At 38.2% G+C, this 14524-nt stretch overlaps 1 protein-coding gene across 1 annotated transcript; it reads right to left on the bottom strand.

The window, feature by feature from the left end:
* Positions 1 to 13320: 13320 nt before the first annotated feature.
* Positions 13321 to 14217, bottom strand: LOC145068101 (uncharacterized). Its single transcript, XM_079015087.1, has 3 exons — positions 13744 to 14217; positions 13593 to 13644; positions 13321 to 13349 (listed from the first exon to the last, which is right to left on the bottom strand). Exons 1-3 carry the CDS (start codon positions 14215 to 14217, stop codon positions 13321 to 13323), a joined length of 555 nt encoding a protein of 184 aa, XP_078871213.1.
* Between the last annotated feature and the right edge of the window lie 307 nt (positions 14218 to 14524).

Below are 14524 nucleotides of genomic sequence, written 5' to 3'. Positions count from 1 at the left end.
TCATATCCACATAGCAAGAATCTGAACTAGCATGCAACACAAACTCATAAACTCAGGCATAACCTAAACAGGCTATCCTACTACTGTCTAATCAGCACTATCATGCAGCTCAAAAGCACAAATAACAGGCACATAAGGCACCATCCCTAGATCCTTAGTCCTATTCTAGCATGTTGTTCTACCAACTGATAATCATAACATAAACTGGTATGGGTATTTTGGGGTACTTACTTGAGCTCGGCTGATTGTATGCACCACACCCCTTTTTCTCTTTTCAAGAATTTTCTCTTTCTAAATTCTTTTTGCTTTTCTAAAACTGTCTTTCGTTCTCAAAAATTCTTTTTTACAAAACTGTCTTTTCATTTTTTTGGAAACTTTTTATCTGACCCCTCAGTTTGAGTTCAAGCACACCCGAGAGTATGCCCGAATCCCTCAAACCAAGGCTCTGATACCAACTTGTAACGTCCCAAAATTCAAGACTAAAAATTTCATTTAATAAAACATTACATTAAGCAAATTCATCGTTTTCCATCATAAACAAAGTATTAGTTTCCAAAATACATATTCGTTATCAGAGTAAACATTCCCAGGCTGTCTAACCTATGGTGTGTGCCATGCGATCATCCCGAGCTCCATCATCCGCTACCGGAAGTACCTGAAACCAAAACTGAAAACCGTAAGCACGAAGCTTAGTGAGTTCCCCACCCTACCACATACCATGCATAACCACATACTGCACATACTGGGTCGCGCCCGCTATCCTAGGCCTCGCCCCTTACCTCGGGCCTCGCCCGCTACAACGGCCCCGCCGCTCCAGGCCCCGCCTTGCTTCGAGCCCCGCTCGGATACAGATCTGTTTCACGTAGGCCTCGCCTGTCACAGGGCCTCGCCCACTAACATATAATAGCACATAAACATCTCACATAAGCTAAACACATACTAACGGATCTTGTCCTAAGGCCTCGCCTATCTCTGGGCCCCGCCCCTGACCTGCTACTGATGAGTCACGGAACCCCGTCCATTCTCCTACTGGTAGTGAGATACGGGCCCAGCCCACACTCACTCCTTTCCTGACTTGGGCCTCGCCCCTGCTCTGCTGCTACTGAGATGTGGAACACCATCCACACTCTACTATTGGTGAGATACGGGACCTCGCCCACACTCACCTCCCTACCAGGCACATACAAGTATCACACAGACAACAAGTATAAACTATCACATAAACCATTCCTTGGGCACCCGCCCTCTATCATTGGACCTCGTCCCGAGTATCATACTAGCATACTGTGCCTAGGGCTAACCCCCGGGTCTTCTACTCATAACTACATGGGCCGACATTGTAGCCGTAGACCCATTCATACAATGGGAAACTCACTTCATACTGTTGAACTGCTGCTGCTAATCCCTTTGACCGCTACCTGACCACTGACTCCGAACTGCTGCTCCACTAGCTCCCCGAGCTACCAATATCAATACAACACTGAGTCAAACTGACCCCTGACAGACAACCAAGTCAACTCTGGTCAAGTCAAAGTCCTGGTCAAAGTCAACCCTTCCAGGTCAACCCTACTCGCCGAGTCCACTTACTGACTCGCCGAGTTCACATACTCAGGGTCCTTCCATTCGCGACATGACTCGCCGAGTCCCACGATTTCCGAGTCCTGACCTGACCAACTCGCTGAGTCTCCACCCGACTCACTGATTCGAATCTCAACTCGAAGGGTTTGGGGCTACGCGACCTGACTCGTCGAGTCCAAGAGCAAACTCGTCGAGCACAAGGCAATCTTCATCCAACTCGTCGAGTTGTTCATCCAACTCGTCGAGTTCATACCCATCTTCATCCGACTCGACGAGCTGTTCATCCCACTCGTCGAGTTCCTCCTCATCTTCAAGCTACTCACCGAGTCCATTCAGATCTACATACATGCAGAGGACTTTCGAGTCATGCATGGACTCCAAACTGTAGATCTACCCTTCCCAAGCCTATCCCCCACGTAAAGTTGCAAACTTTACGTGTAGAGAGGGAGATCTAGGCAAAAAGCACCATAAACTAGGGTTTAAGGCCTAGGGGCTTCAAAATCGACTCAAGGGCTGATACTTTATGCTTCTCCAGTCCATAACACACTTGGATCTGAAGTAGCAACTCCAGATCCGACTCCTAACTCAAGATAATATCATTATGGCTAAAGAGCCAACAACCACACATAAATCTAGATGCAAAAAGGGTCCAGGAACTAGTTTATACCTCCAAAAGCTCATAAATGTCTTCCCAATCCCGGATCTACAGCCCCCTTCTTGCACTCTCAAGATTCTTCTTCTTTCTCCAAGCTTAATGCACTCTTGAAGGCAATAAATGGCTCAAATAGAGGATATGGCATCTAGGGTTTGATATCCAGGGCTTAAGAGGCAGTAAGGAACCCTAGGAAGGAGATTAAGACGTTTATATAGGCTCCAAGTCCCGAATTTAGGGTTTTCCACGCACAGACCAGACTCGCCGAGTCACCTTGGCCGACTCGCCGAGTCGGTCACTTACTCCTCAACCCGGATCCCGCTCGGACTCGCCGAGTTCCTCCTTGGACTCGCCGAGTCACCCCTTAACATTAAGGTTTTCTTTCCTTTCTTGGCCTTCAAAACTTTGGGTGTTACAAGCTTTCCCCTTAGCTGGCTCATTTCCACCCCACAAATAACCACGACAAATGCTTTCAATTTCTTTAATGGTACCTATAGGAATTTTAAACACTGAAGCCCAATAGATATAAATAGAATTCAAAACTGAACCAATAAGTTGAAGTCTACCCGCATAAGATAAAGTTTTGAACTTCCAACTTAAAATTCTGAATTTGATTCTGTCGACCAACCTTTTACTGTCCCTTATAAACATCTTATTAGTATCTAAAGGCACTCCCAAATATCTAAAAGGAAATTTACCAATCTCAAATGCCAATATACCCATCAAAGAAATCTTCAACTCCGGTTTAACACAACTGAAAAAATTTGACTTTTAGTCATACTAGCATTAAGCCCCGAAACATCCCTGAATAAGTCCAAAGAATTTTTAATAATCCTCGCAGATCTAGTCTACCCACTACAAAACACCAACAGATCATCAGCAAAACAAATATGAGTAATTTTTTGAAACCTTCACTTCCTATGATACTTAAACAACGGACACATCTCAATATTTCTTTTGATAATGAGATTAAAAACTTCCATGACTAGAGTGAACAAGTAAGGCGATAACGGATCACCTTGCCTTAGACCCCGTTTTCCTTCAAAAAATTCATTATCCTCTCCATTAATACTTATCACGAACCACGAAGATTTCACACACATCATTATCCATTTGACCATAACATCGTGAAACCCAAACCCATTAAGAGCCTTCTCAAGAAACCTCCAATTAACCGTATCATAAGCCTTTTGGATATCAATTTTAAGCGTACAATTCAGAGCTCCAGCCTTCTTATTATAACCCACCAGAATATCTTGAGCAAGTAATATATTATCCAAAATAGACCTTCTTGGAATGAACGCTGACTGATTAGAATCAACAATAGAATCCAAGCATCCTCTGATCCGATTCACCAGCACTTTACTAATACATTTATAGAGCGTATTACAACAGGCTATCGGACGATAATCAGTGACTAATCTAGGGCAATCCACCTTAGGAATCAGCACAATTCTCGTAGCATTCACACATCTAGGTAACTTCCCAGTCCACAGCACTTCTCTCACCGCCTTGCAAACATCCGGACCAACAATCGACCATCCTGACTTAAAAAATTTCGAAGAAAATCCATCTGGACCAGGAGCACGATTCTCATTAATCTCGAACATTGCAGCTTTGATTTCATCATCTGTGACCACCTTAATCATATCAATAGCAACCCTTTTATCCAAACAGTTAATAAACAAATTATCATCAAGACTATCCAAATCCACAAAATGCTCCGAACCCAAAAAAGCTTTAAAATGACCCAAAAATCTTTCTTTTAGGCCCAAACCCCTAACCCATCTTCCCTCTTCATCCAACACCGCAGAAATACGCTTCTTATTCAATTGACAATTGACAATTTTGTGAAAAAACTTAGAGTTCCTATCTCCTTCTTTGAGCCAATTGATCTTAGATTTTTGCAGCAAAATCTTTTCCTCATCTTCAAAAACCTCCAAATACTCAGTCAGTCTTCTAGTATGATCCTCCCTAATGACATAATTAAAAGGATCACCATCCAACTCAACTTGCTTCTCATCCAATAATCTTCTTAAATCATGCAATCTCTTCCCAGAACAATTGTACATATAATACAATCTACGACATGGCTTCTTCAACATACCAAGCTTTTGAGTAACTTTAAACATAAAACCCCCTTTAACATCTCTTTCCCAAACTTCCTTAACTGATGGCAAAAATTCCTTTTTATCCACAACAAAATTAACAAACTTAAACGAATGATATCTTTTATGCAAATTCAAAGGAATATTCAAAATAGCCGGGCTATGATCCGAAATTCTATAAGGTTTAAACATAGCATGCGCCATAGGATACTCATCAAAAAAATTTAACATTAGCCATCACTCTATCCAATTTCTTCATAATGCCATTCCCGCCTTTAGGAGATTTAGACCAAGTGAATTGAAGCCCAGAACAATTAATATCCTCAACTTCAATCACATTGATGCAATCTAAGAAATCAACAACCCCTTCTGGCATTTTAGAAGAACTCATAGAGCACTCAGAAAGCTTCATAGCAACATTAAAATCTCCCAATGAAGCCCAAGCCTTATTATCAACAACCACTCTATGTTTTTCTAAATTCTTCCATAACACTCTTCTGTCAATGTATTTTGAAGCAGCATAGACAAAAAGAAATAAAAAACTCACAATTATTTTCTAGAAATCTCACAAAAAAGTGCATAACCTGATCCGACTGACTCAGCATCATCACATCAAAGAGATTCGAGTCCCATCCAACAATAATTCTCACTCCACTGCAACATTCAGAAGAATTCGACACCCACTTCCAGTTACCAAAAACTCTAGAACAAATACTAGACAGATTCCAATCCTTCACATGCGTCTCCAACACAGCACATATCCCAAGTTTATTACCCTTAATCACCTCAATCACCTCTTTTTGTTTAATTTTTTTATTTAACCCTCTAATGTTCCAAGCACCTATATTCATCATTAAACAATAATTGGAATATTGGCATTAACCTCCTCTAATGCCTGAGAAACAACCCCATCCATTTTATTCACATCCTTGCTATTCAACTCCGAATTCAGATTCACAGAACCTAATGTCCCTTTCCCAGAGATCACATCATCCTCTTCCATTTTTTCCAAAAAATCTTCCACAATCGACCCTAACACATCAAATCGATTATTTGATATACTCTTTTTAACACCTCCCTTCTTCACAATAATACCATCCTTTAATTTCTCCTTATTATCCATATTATTATTATTCGATGAATTCATTCCAGTTTTGCCCTTCACAGAAACATTCGGAATTAAACTCTCATTCACCAAGTTAGTAGTATCTTCAAACACTTTATTCTTCTCCATATTCCAATGACTTACACTCCTATTCACCCAATTCCTATTCTGCCCTTGACCATTACCTGCTTGAAATCCACCTCTCCCCCTATTGTTATTACCATTTCTACCACTTCCATTGTTTGCCCCATTAAACTGATTATACTTAGTGTGAACCCTATCTTTTACTCCACTACTCCCCACCACATTACCTCCATTACCTCTTTTTTTATAAACTTCAACAAACCCCTCTTCATCCATAATTGTTTTACCTTTTATCTCCTTATTATTATTGATCTTTTCACCTTCCTTAGTCACACTATCAACTATCATAGCTGCAGCACAAACTTTATACTCATGCCCAAAAACTTTACAATGTGAACATCTAGAAGGATTCCAAGCATACTCCACATGGAAACACTGACTAACAACCTTCTCCGTAACAAAATCCCAAGTACAAATATCAATGCTATTCTTCCAAACAATATCAGCAGACATTTCAGTCAACATTCTAGCATACGCATTTCGTCCCTTATGGTTCAAACACATCTCCTCAGTAAATGAATCAAAAGCTAATGGAATACCCAACTTACTAGCAACAATGCAGAGATTTTCCCCACTCCAAACTTCCAAAGGAAGGTCAAAAATCTTAACCCAAACTGGAATCTTGTCATGACTATTTTTGGTAAGGGTAAGTCCCGGCCTCCATCTTTGCAGAAATAAAGGAATTTTATCAAACAAAATCCAAGGACTACCATCCAAAATGTTTTGCAAAGCAACTTCATCACTGAACTTAAAGAAAAAAAATCCTTTGCTATTCATAAACATATCTTCCAGCCCACAATTCCTCCATATTCTCTTTAACTCTTTTTGGACAGCAGGAAATGAAATACGTTTGTCTAACAAATATCCATACAGAGTATTAGAATAAGGTAAACTTGCCTTCTTCAAATTCTCTATAGGAATAATCACCGGACTATCAGCATTTCCATCAACTTGAGGCATAAATTTCACTTCAATTTTCCCTCTATGGACCTTCCCTTTTAACACCCCTGCATAAGACTGCATTTTCATATCAATCCCCAATTCTACCTGTTCTCTATCATAACCAATCTTCCCATCAACAACACCTTTATTGATCTTCTTTCCATCTCCCAAAATAGAGGGCTCTAAATTAATACTATTAATAACTGAGCCAGCCTTCAAAAACTCTAAAGATTCTAAATTCTCCTTCCCATTTCCTTTGCCATCATCAATCAAATCTTCCTCATCACTAGAATCACTCTCAGATTCCACAATCACACTCCCACTTTCATTCCAAATAACTTGGTTATTCAAATAAGAAAGATCATCTTTAGTAACTACATTCGAATCCACTTGCATCATTTCCTGCTTAGCATTATTATTTTTCAAATCATTAAGAAAACTAAATCCTATCCCAGGAAGAAATTCATCACTCGACTTGATATTACCCTTTCCAACCACCTCACCCCTAGATTCCACAGTGTTTCCACTACCAGACTCAGAATTCACATATTTAGACTCATCTACAACAGTAATAGCCGGATTAGCCAACATCATTTGATTCGTAACCAGATTTAACTCTGAATTAGGACTTAAAACAACCTCATCAGACTTAGATCCATTCCAATTCTTCAATAAAGCAGCAGTATTACCTGAAGGGATCGAAATCTCACAAATCCCATCCCTTTTCACCTTAATAAACTCAACATCTTTAGATTCCTGAGCAATAACACGATCTCCAGCCATCGATAAACTCACATTTGATTCCCTTGGCAACACTATAGGAATGGAGGCATCATTAATTCCAACAGTCTTCAATACATCTACTTCACCCGCCATAAGATCCTTCAGTATAGCGCGATTTCCAGATACCGAAATGCTAGCATCTGATTCCCAAGCTGAAACCGAATCTGAATCACCCTCAGTTTCATCCTCAGAAACTTCCTCTTTATAATACTCCACCGCCTCCATTGGACTACTATTATCATTTCCATTTCGCCTCAATTTCCTTTCAGCATAAACCTTCCCATCAGATTTCCATTCCGACTTGCTAATACTAGTAGCAACAGCTCCCGATGCACTTGGCTTCCTTCTAGATATGTAAATGGTAGCTGAAGATTGCTCAACCACCCCAGGCGGAACAACCTCACTCAAATCAACTTCCGTCATCACAAAACGAACAGCAGCACTCTTATCAGGAGGCTTCACTTTCACATCCTTCAATCGGTCTTTCTTAGAAGAAGCACCCATCAGCACACCAGAAATGGGATGAGAAAATGCTTCAACGATGAAAAGAGGAACACCTGAGAAACAGCACCGGTGAAACACAAACTAAATCGCACCACCGATAGAGAGAATCAGGGGAAGAGAGAGAAAGAAGAGAGAGAAGGCGAAAATTTTTATAATTCTAAGATCATAGGTTTGTTTCATTGTTGCTTCTGATTGTACCAACGTTTGACATCTTGTAACAATAAGGTTGAATCTTTTGAAGGAATCATCAAGACTTTCACCAGGTAGTGCTTTGAAGTTGTTGAACTCGTTGAGTGCAATGGTGAGCTTCTTGTCTTGTGTTTGTTCAATACCTTTATAAAGATTTTTTAGTATATCCCAAATTTCTTTTGCAGATTTACAATTAATGATAATATCGATACTATCTGGAGAAACACCACATGAGATTTCATAGATGGCTATAGAATCTTTCTCCATTTTTTTAATATCATCGTTGGTGGGTGTAGTCATGGCGATCTGACCTCCTCCAAGTCTAACCTAACCTGGACACCGTCAGTGAAAATGGGTTTGAGAATATGAACATGTGGTCCTTCTTCTACAGATCTTCAAATGTCCTTTCCAAGTCTTCTTAGATATCTCTCCATTCTTTAAGATCAATGATGGTATTCACTTGCAACGAGTATTGGAGCTCTATCTGAACCTCAGTTAAATATATTTAGAGAATAAGCTTGTGCTATTTTCCTTAGATTTAAAAAGATGAGCTAAACGGTATAGAACGCTTTTTAAATCAAAGTTTTTCTTTTGAAAACAAGTTCGGTTTTAAAAGAAAATTAAAAAGCAACCAATATTGCTCTGATACCAAGTGTTGAGAGAAGAAAAACTTAACTTTTGAATAATATTTGAGATAGATGTGGAATAAGTTAATCTCAATGGATTTTTTTAACAAGCTAAACAATAAAACTTAGTTGAATTGTAACAAGGCTTGCAGTCAAGACCAAGTTAGTAATTGATGAACAACATAAGATAAGAGATAATCTGAGAAAGAGGCTTTTGTATTTCAATATTTCGAATACACACAGGAAGTATAATGGAAGTGAAGGTGTGTTTAGATTGATCAACATGATCATCTATTTAAAGAGCAAAACAGTACATGATAAAATATAAAATAAGAGTAACCGGTGTGTTTAGATTGATCAACATGATCATCTATTTAAAGAGAAAAACAGTACATGATAAAATATAAAATAAGAATAGCTAGGGCGGCCATACTGCCCATGCCTACGACTGATTTGTATAGTCTTACAAGAAATGTCAGCATATAGTTAATCATTGTACTATCTGTGAAAAGACAACTAAGCAATCTTTATTCTTCGGTCGACTCCTCCTCTTCGGTGTAACTCAAAACATAAAAGGTTCTTTGCTGAGCCTTAACTCTTCGCCAGTTCCTTTGAATCATCAGGTCTTCGGTATGGCTCAGGGGCGAAGTTTCTTTGGGGACAGGAGGGGCAGTGGCCCCCCCGGGCTAGAAGTAGAAATTATAGTTTAAAAAAATAGTTAAAGGCCTACTATTTCCAAACTTAGGCTTTGGTCCCTCCCGATTCCTCACAGGCTCCAATAGACGAATTCTCCAAGCGACGATTCTTTAAGAAATCAAAATCGATTCATGCCAATTGCCCAATTCGCCAATCGATGTGTCGCTTTCTTGTCTGCTGTCTCGTTTGTGTGATTGTGTTGCTGTCTCGTTTGTGTGATTGTGTTGCTGTCTCGCCTGCCGCCTGGTCTCACTCTTGCCATTTGCCATCGCCAAGTCGCCATTCACAGAAATCAGGTATGGAATCCCGATTCCCGAATCCTGTTCTTTCTTTTCTAGTTCTCTTGTTCTTTCTTTTGATTATTGATTGTTGTGTCGTACTGCTACTGATGTTTGTTGTTTTTGAGTTTCCCTAATTCTCTCCATTACTTTTTTTTTTCTGATTCTCTTGGTCCAAACTCCAAATTAGGAATTAGAGTTTTTTTTTTTTAACTTGGCTGTCAATTTGCCAATTAATAACCTTTTTCTAAATCTAGCTACAATGTAATAAATAAGCATAATGATATGTCTACATGACTACATCTTGAAAGTTTTGGATTAAATTAATCGTTGATAGTTATGATTTAATGTAAGCTCTAGGACACCGAACAGGAATAGAAAAAAAATTGATTTGGTTATGCTTCAAACAAAACTGAAAACAAAGATATATTTGGTTATTGTTTTATTTTTTATTTTTGTTTTCACTTGACTTAATCACTTTTGATTTCAGGTTACTTTTTTCATTTTTTAGTTTTCACATATTGTTAATTGTTAAATGAGTTATTGGTTATTGTTCTAATTTTGATTTTGATTGAATAATTGTTCCTTCATTTTGATTTTTATAGATATAATCATGGGAAAGATGTAAACCTTAGATTATTTGTTGAAATCTTTTTTTCTATGTGTTTTTGATTGAATAATCGTCGGGCTGATTTGTAATCCTTTTTCTATATGTTTTTGGTGTTTATTTGTTGAAAACAATTGTCTTTCTCTGTGTTGCACAAATTTGATCTTACATGCTTTTGAAAAGTGAACTATTAAAGTGACTACACCATAAAAATGTCGTATTTTTTTCCTCAAAATTGGATGAGGTATACGTTATCAACATTATACTTATACGAAAATTAAGAAACATTGTGTTGGGGAGTTTTGAAGAAAATGAAAGTACGGAAGAAAGAATAATAAAAAATTGTTGTGTAGTCTATATTTTATTGAGCCAGAAGAGACTTTAAATACAGCTAAAAAAACTAACAGATAATACGTGAAATAAGGGATTACATGGAATATTTCCATGACCAAATAAACTTCCTAAAAATAAGCAACTACCGACCAACTTTTGAACATAAAATTGATTTTATCACCTTTGATGTAGAGAGTTGCTTCATTTAGACTTCTTTTGAACCCTAACAGCCTCAAGTGTTCTTCAATTCGGCTATACCATGCTCTTGGAGCCTGTTTCAGGCCATACAAGGCCTACACATCATCCTCTTATCCTTTTACAGAAAATCCCTCGGGTTGCGCAACATAAATCTCCTCTTCCAAGTAACCATTTAAAAAGGCTGACTTAACATCAAGTTGATAGACTTTCCATCCTTTTTCTGCAGCGATTGCTAGTAACAATCTTAGAGTACCTAATCTTGCAACAGGAGCGAAAGTGTCAGAAAAGTCAACACCATAGTTTATTGATTGAGCCATCGGGATTCAATTTGGTTCTAAATACTCACTCGACTCCAATCACTTTTCTATCGGTGAGTCTTTTTACCAACTTCCATGTCTTATTTTTGTCGATCATCATGAGTTCTTCCTTCATTGCTATAACACATTTTGGATTCTTCCCAGCTTCCCAAAAATCATTTCGTTCAAGTAAAGCCAGGTTGCATCTTTGGTAAATATCAGAAAGTAATCTCATACCTCTTACAGGAGTATCATCAACTAATTCATCTTCTTTGAGCTGTGATTTTGAAGGTTAATCTGGAACAGTGGCTACCTGATTTCCTTCCCACTTGCATTCATCATTTTCCATGAAATGCACATCTCTACTTGTTAGAATTTTCTTTGTGTTTGGCTGGAAAATTCTATAAGCCTTGGAGGTTGTGCTGTAGCCAATGAAGATCCCTGCTTGTGCTTTTTTATCCAATTTGTCCCTTTTAATCTGAGGAACATAAACAAAACACAAGCATCCAAATACTTTGATCGGAGGTGTACTCCTTGCCATTATCAGACCTCAAAGCTCAAATTTATGGTCGCTTTGTGTTTCAATCCAATTTTTTGAGTTTCCAAAATACAGCAGTAGCCTTGCTCTGACTTGAATTTGAGAAAGTAGATCCAACACATCCAGGAAAAATCATCAATGAAGATAAGAAAGTACCTACTTCCATTGAGAGATGGGGTTTTTTGAGGTCTACACACATCTGTGTGTATCAATTGAAGCTTTTCAGTAGCTCTCTAGATTGATTGCTTGAATAGAAGTCTCAATTGCTTTCCTATTGGCAAGTTCCACTATCTATAATTTTGAGATTCAAGGCAGGGAAGAGCTTGAACCAACTCCTTTCTTTGGAGGTTCACCACAACTTTATGATTGAAATGTCCTAGCCTTTTATGCCAGACTTCAGCATGGACTCCGACAGCGTTATCAATAGCGACCATGGCGCCCGCTATGGCGTTTGGCGAGGCGAGGCGTCCATGTGTCGCCATAGGTTCCATAGCGACTGTATAGCGACCATAGCGATCGGTGGCTTTTTTTTAAATGGTATAAAAAGGCCCGTATTAGGGTTTTTTGTTGACTAAGTCAAAATAGCATCCGATACAAGTCTCCAACGTTCGCTTCTCAGTCGCATCTTTTTTCTCGACCGGTCGACCTTTAATTGCGATCGCCCCTCTTCTGATCGGCAGTTCCTCTGTGATTTCTCTGGTTCAGTGACTTCAGTCGACACTTCAAGTCTCCCAACTGACTTGCACCGGTCCTTCTCTCCATCAGCTGCAAAGGTGTGTATTTTTCCATCAGCTTCAAGAATCAAGCCTTCAACTGTAAATCTTAATACTCTGTATGGGTGTAGTTAATTGTTTAGTTATGGGTTTAGTATTACTTTAGTATAGGTATTAGTTTAATGTTGTATATGATACATTGATACCCTGAATTTTTAATTAAAGTTGTATTGTTAATGAAAGATGCAATGCAGGAAGTTTCTTTGAAATATGCATGAATGTAATATTGTAATGTAGTGATTGTGTCTCAACTTAGCTAATTATGCAATTATTCACTTGTTTATTAACTAATTAACTGATTAACTTACTTAGTTATGCATCTATTAACTTAATCAGTTATGTATTTATTAACTGATTAACCGATATGTATCTAATTTTTATATACTTGTCATTAATATCACTTAATTGTGTAACTTTATCTTTGATTTGTTTTTGAAATAGATATGGCTAGTAATGATCCGGGATGGCAATACGGGACAGCAGTTGAAGGAAAGGGTAATCAGAAGATGATATGTACTTTTTGTAATAAAACAACCAAGGGTGGGATTACAAGACACAAGCATCACCTTGCTGGTGATTCTGCCCAAGTACTAAAATGTCCGAGAGTTCCGATAGAAATACAAAAACTTTTTATAGATGCTTCTGATAAAAAGAAACAAGATAAAGAAGCAACGAACAAAATACCCCACTTTGATGACGATGTTGTAGATATAGATGAAGATGAAGAAGCTACAACTAATAGTGAGTTTTTCCAATCGAAAGGCAAGAGGCGTATTTCGTCGAGTGGCTCAACTGCAACCACTAAAAGATCCGTGAAAGGGCCTTTGGATGTAATCAAAGTTATCGACGGCGATAGCGAGGGCATAGCAACAACCTATCGCCACGCTATATAGCGATAGCGATGAAATAGCGACGGCTATTTCATTTCTAAAAAATACCTATTAGAAATTAATATTACTTTAACCTTCACCTAATTAGCAATTATAACTAATAAATAAGCTAAAAACCCCCCAAAGAAAAAAAAAAAAAAAAAAAAAGAACAAGTATCAATCTTTGACTTTAAAATACGATTCACAAATCATCCAACTCCTCGTATACAGGCTCATCATCCACTTCTTCTTCTACAACCTCTTTATAAGCCCCAACATCATTTTCCTCTTCATCTTTCTCTATCAATTGTGGTCTTCTAGATCGCGAGCTCGACTCGGCACCCTCTTTCCTCCTACTCGTATTTTATGTAACCTAAATCATTTAGCTTTTTCCATTCAAGTCGGTTTCTTTTTTTGGAATGGAGCTATAAAAATAAAAAATAAACATTAGTAAATATTATTTATTATAACATATTTGTATATTTATAATTATTTTAAACATAATATTATTTATTATAACTTACTTGTTCAAATACGCTCCAATTACGTTCACATCCTGATGAGCTACATGTAAGACTTAACACCTTAATAGCAAACTTCTTAAGTGTCGGTGTGGACGATCCATATTGCATCCACCACTCCGCCGATGAAAGCATTGATCTCATTCTTTTAGCCATCGGAATCCCAAAAATACCTTGTGCACCTCTATATATAGGTAACGCAGTGTGAATCTTCAACTCATCCTCTTCTGACAGTGACAATTTATATATGCATGCTATCAATCCCGTAATTACCTCACTATCATCTTCCACGCTCCTGTTGTTGTAATATAATCCCGGATTCAAATAGTGGGCAACCGCGTGTAAATCTTGGTGTAGTTGACAATACCACCTCTTATCGATTATTTCAAAATTTTGTTTATACTTGTCTTCTTTGTTGTTGAAAGACGAGGCAATTCTTTCATTTGCTCTATCCATGGCTTCATAGATGTATCCCATAGAAGACTTTTTTTCACTATCTACCAATCGAAGCACCGTTAATAAAGGGTCACCAATTTTGACCGCAATATCTATATTGGTCCAAAAACTAGGAGAGAATATAGAGTTAGCCGTTTGACTTCCTCCTTCTCACGCCTCGCCCGGGAACTTGCTTTTGTTCCACGCTTCAGATGCGAACATCTTCTTCAAAATTTTCTTATGATTTCTAAAGCAATTCAAAGTTATGAAGGCAGTCGCAAACCGGGTCTTTGCGGGTCTAACCATATCTCTTTGGCCCGTGAAATCTCTCATCATATTCAAGAGTAAG

This window comes from Lactuca serriola, chromosome 8, assembly GCF_051521515.1.
Source record: "Lactuca serriola cultivar US96UC23 chromosome 8, Lser_US96UC23_V15, whole genome shotgun sequence".
In the NCBI taxonomy this organism is placed as follows: domain Eukaryota; kingdom Viridiplantae; phylum Streptophyta; class Magnoliopsida; order Asterales; family Asteraceae; genus Lactuca; species Lactuca serriola.
This window is presented reverse-complemented; position numbering and strand designations above follow the sequence as displayed.

What these genes read in the sequence shown, in the direction of transcription:
- LOC145068101 (XM_079015087.1), bottom strand. Translation starts at nt 14,217, where the DNA reads ATGGGATACATCTATGAAGCCATGGATAGAGCAAATGAAAGAATTGCC. An exon ending in ATTGGAGCGTATTTGAACAA is followed by an intron (nt 13,645 to 13,743) that starts GTAAGTTATAAT and finishes TTATTTTTATAG; the next exon opens with CTCCATTCCAAAAAAAGAAA. An exon ending in GAAAAAGCTAAATGATTTAG is followed by an intron (nt 13,350 to 13,592) that starts GTTACATAAAAT and finishes GGGGGTTTTTAG; the next exon opens with CTTATTTATTAGTTATAATT.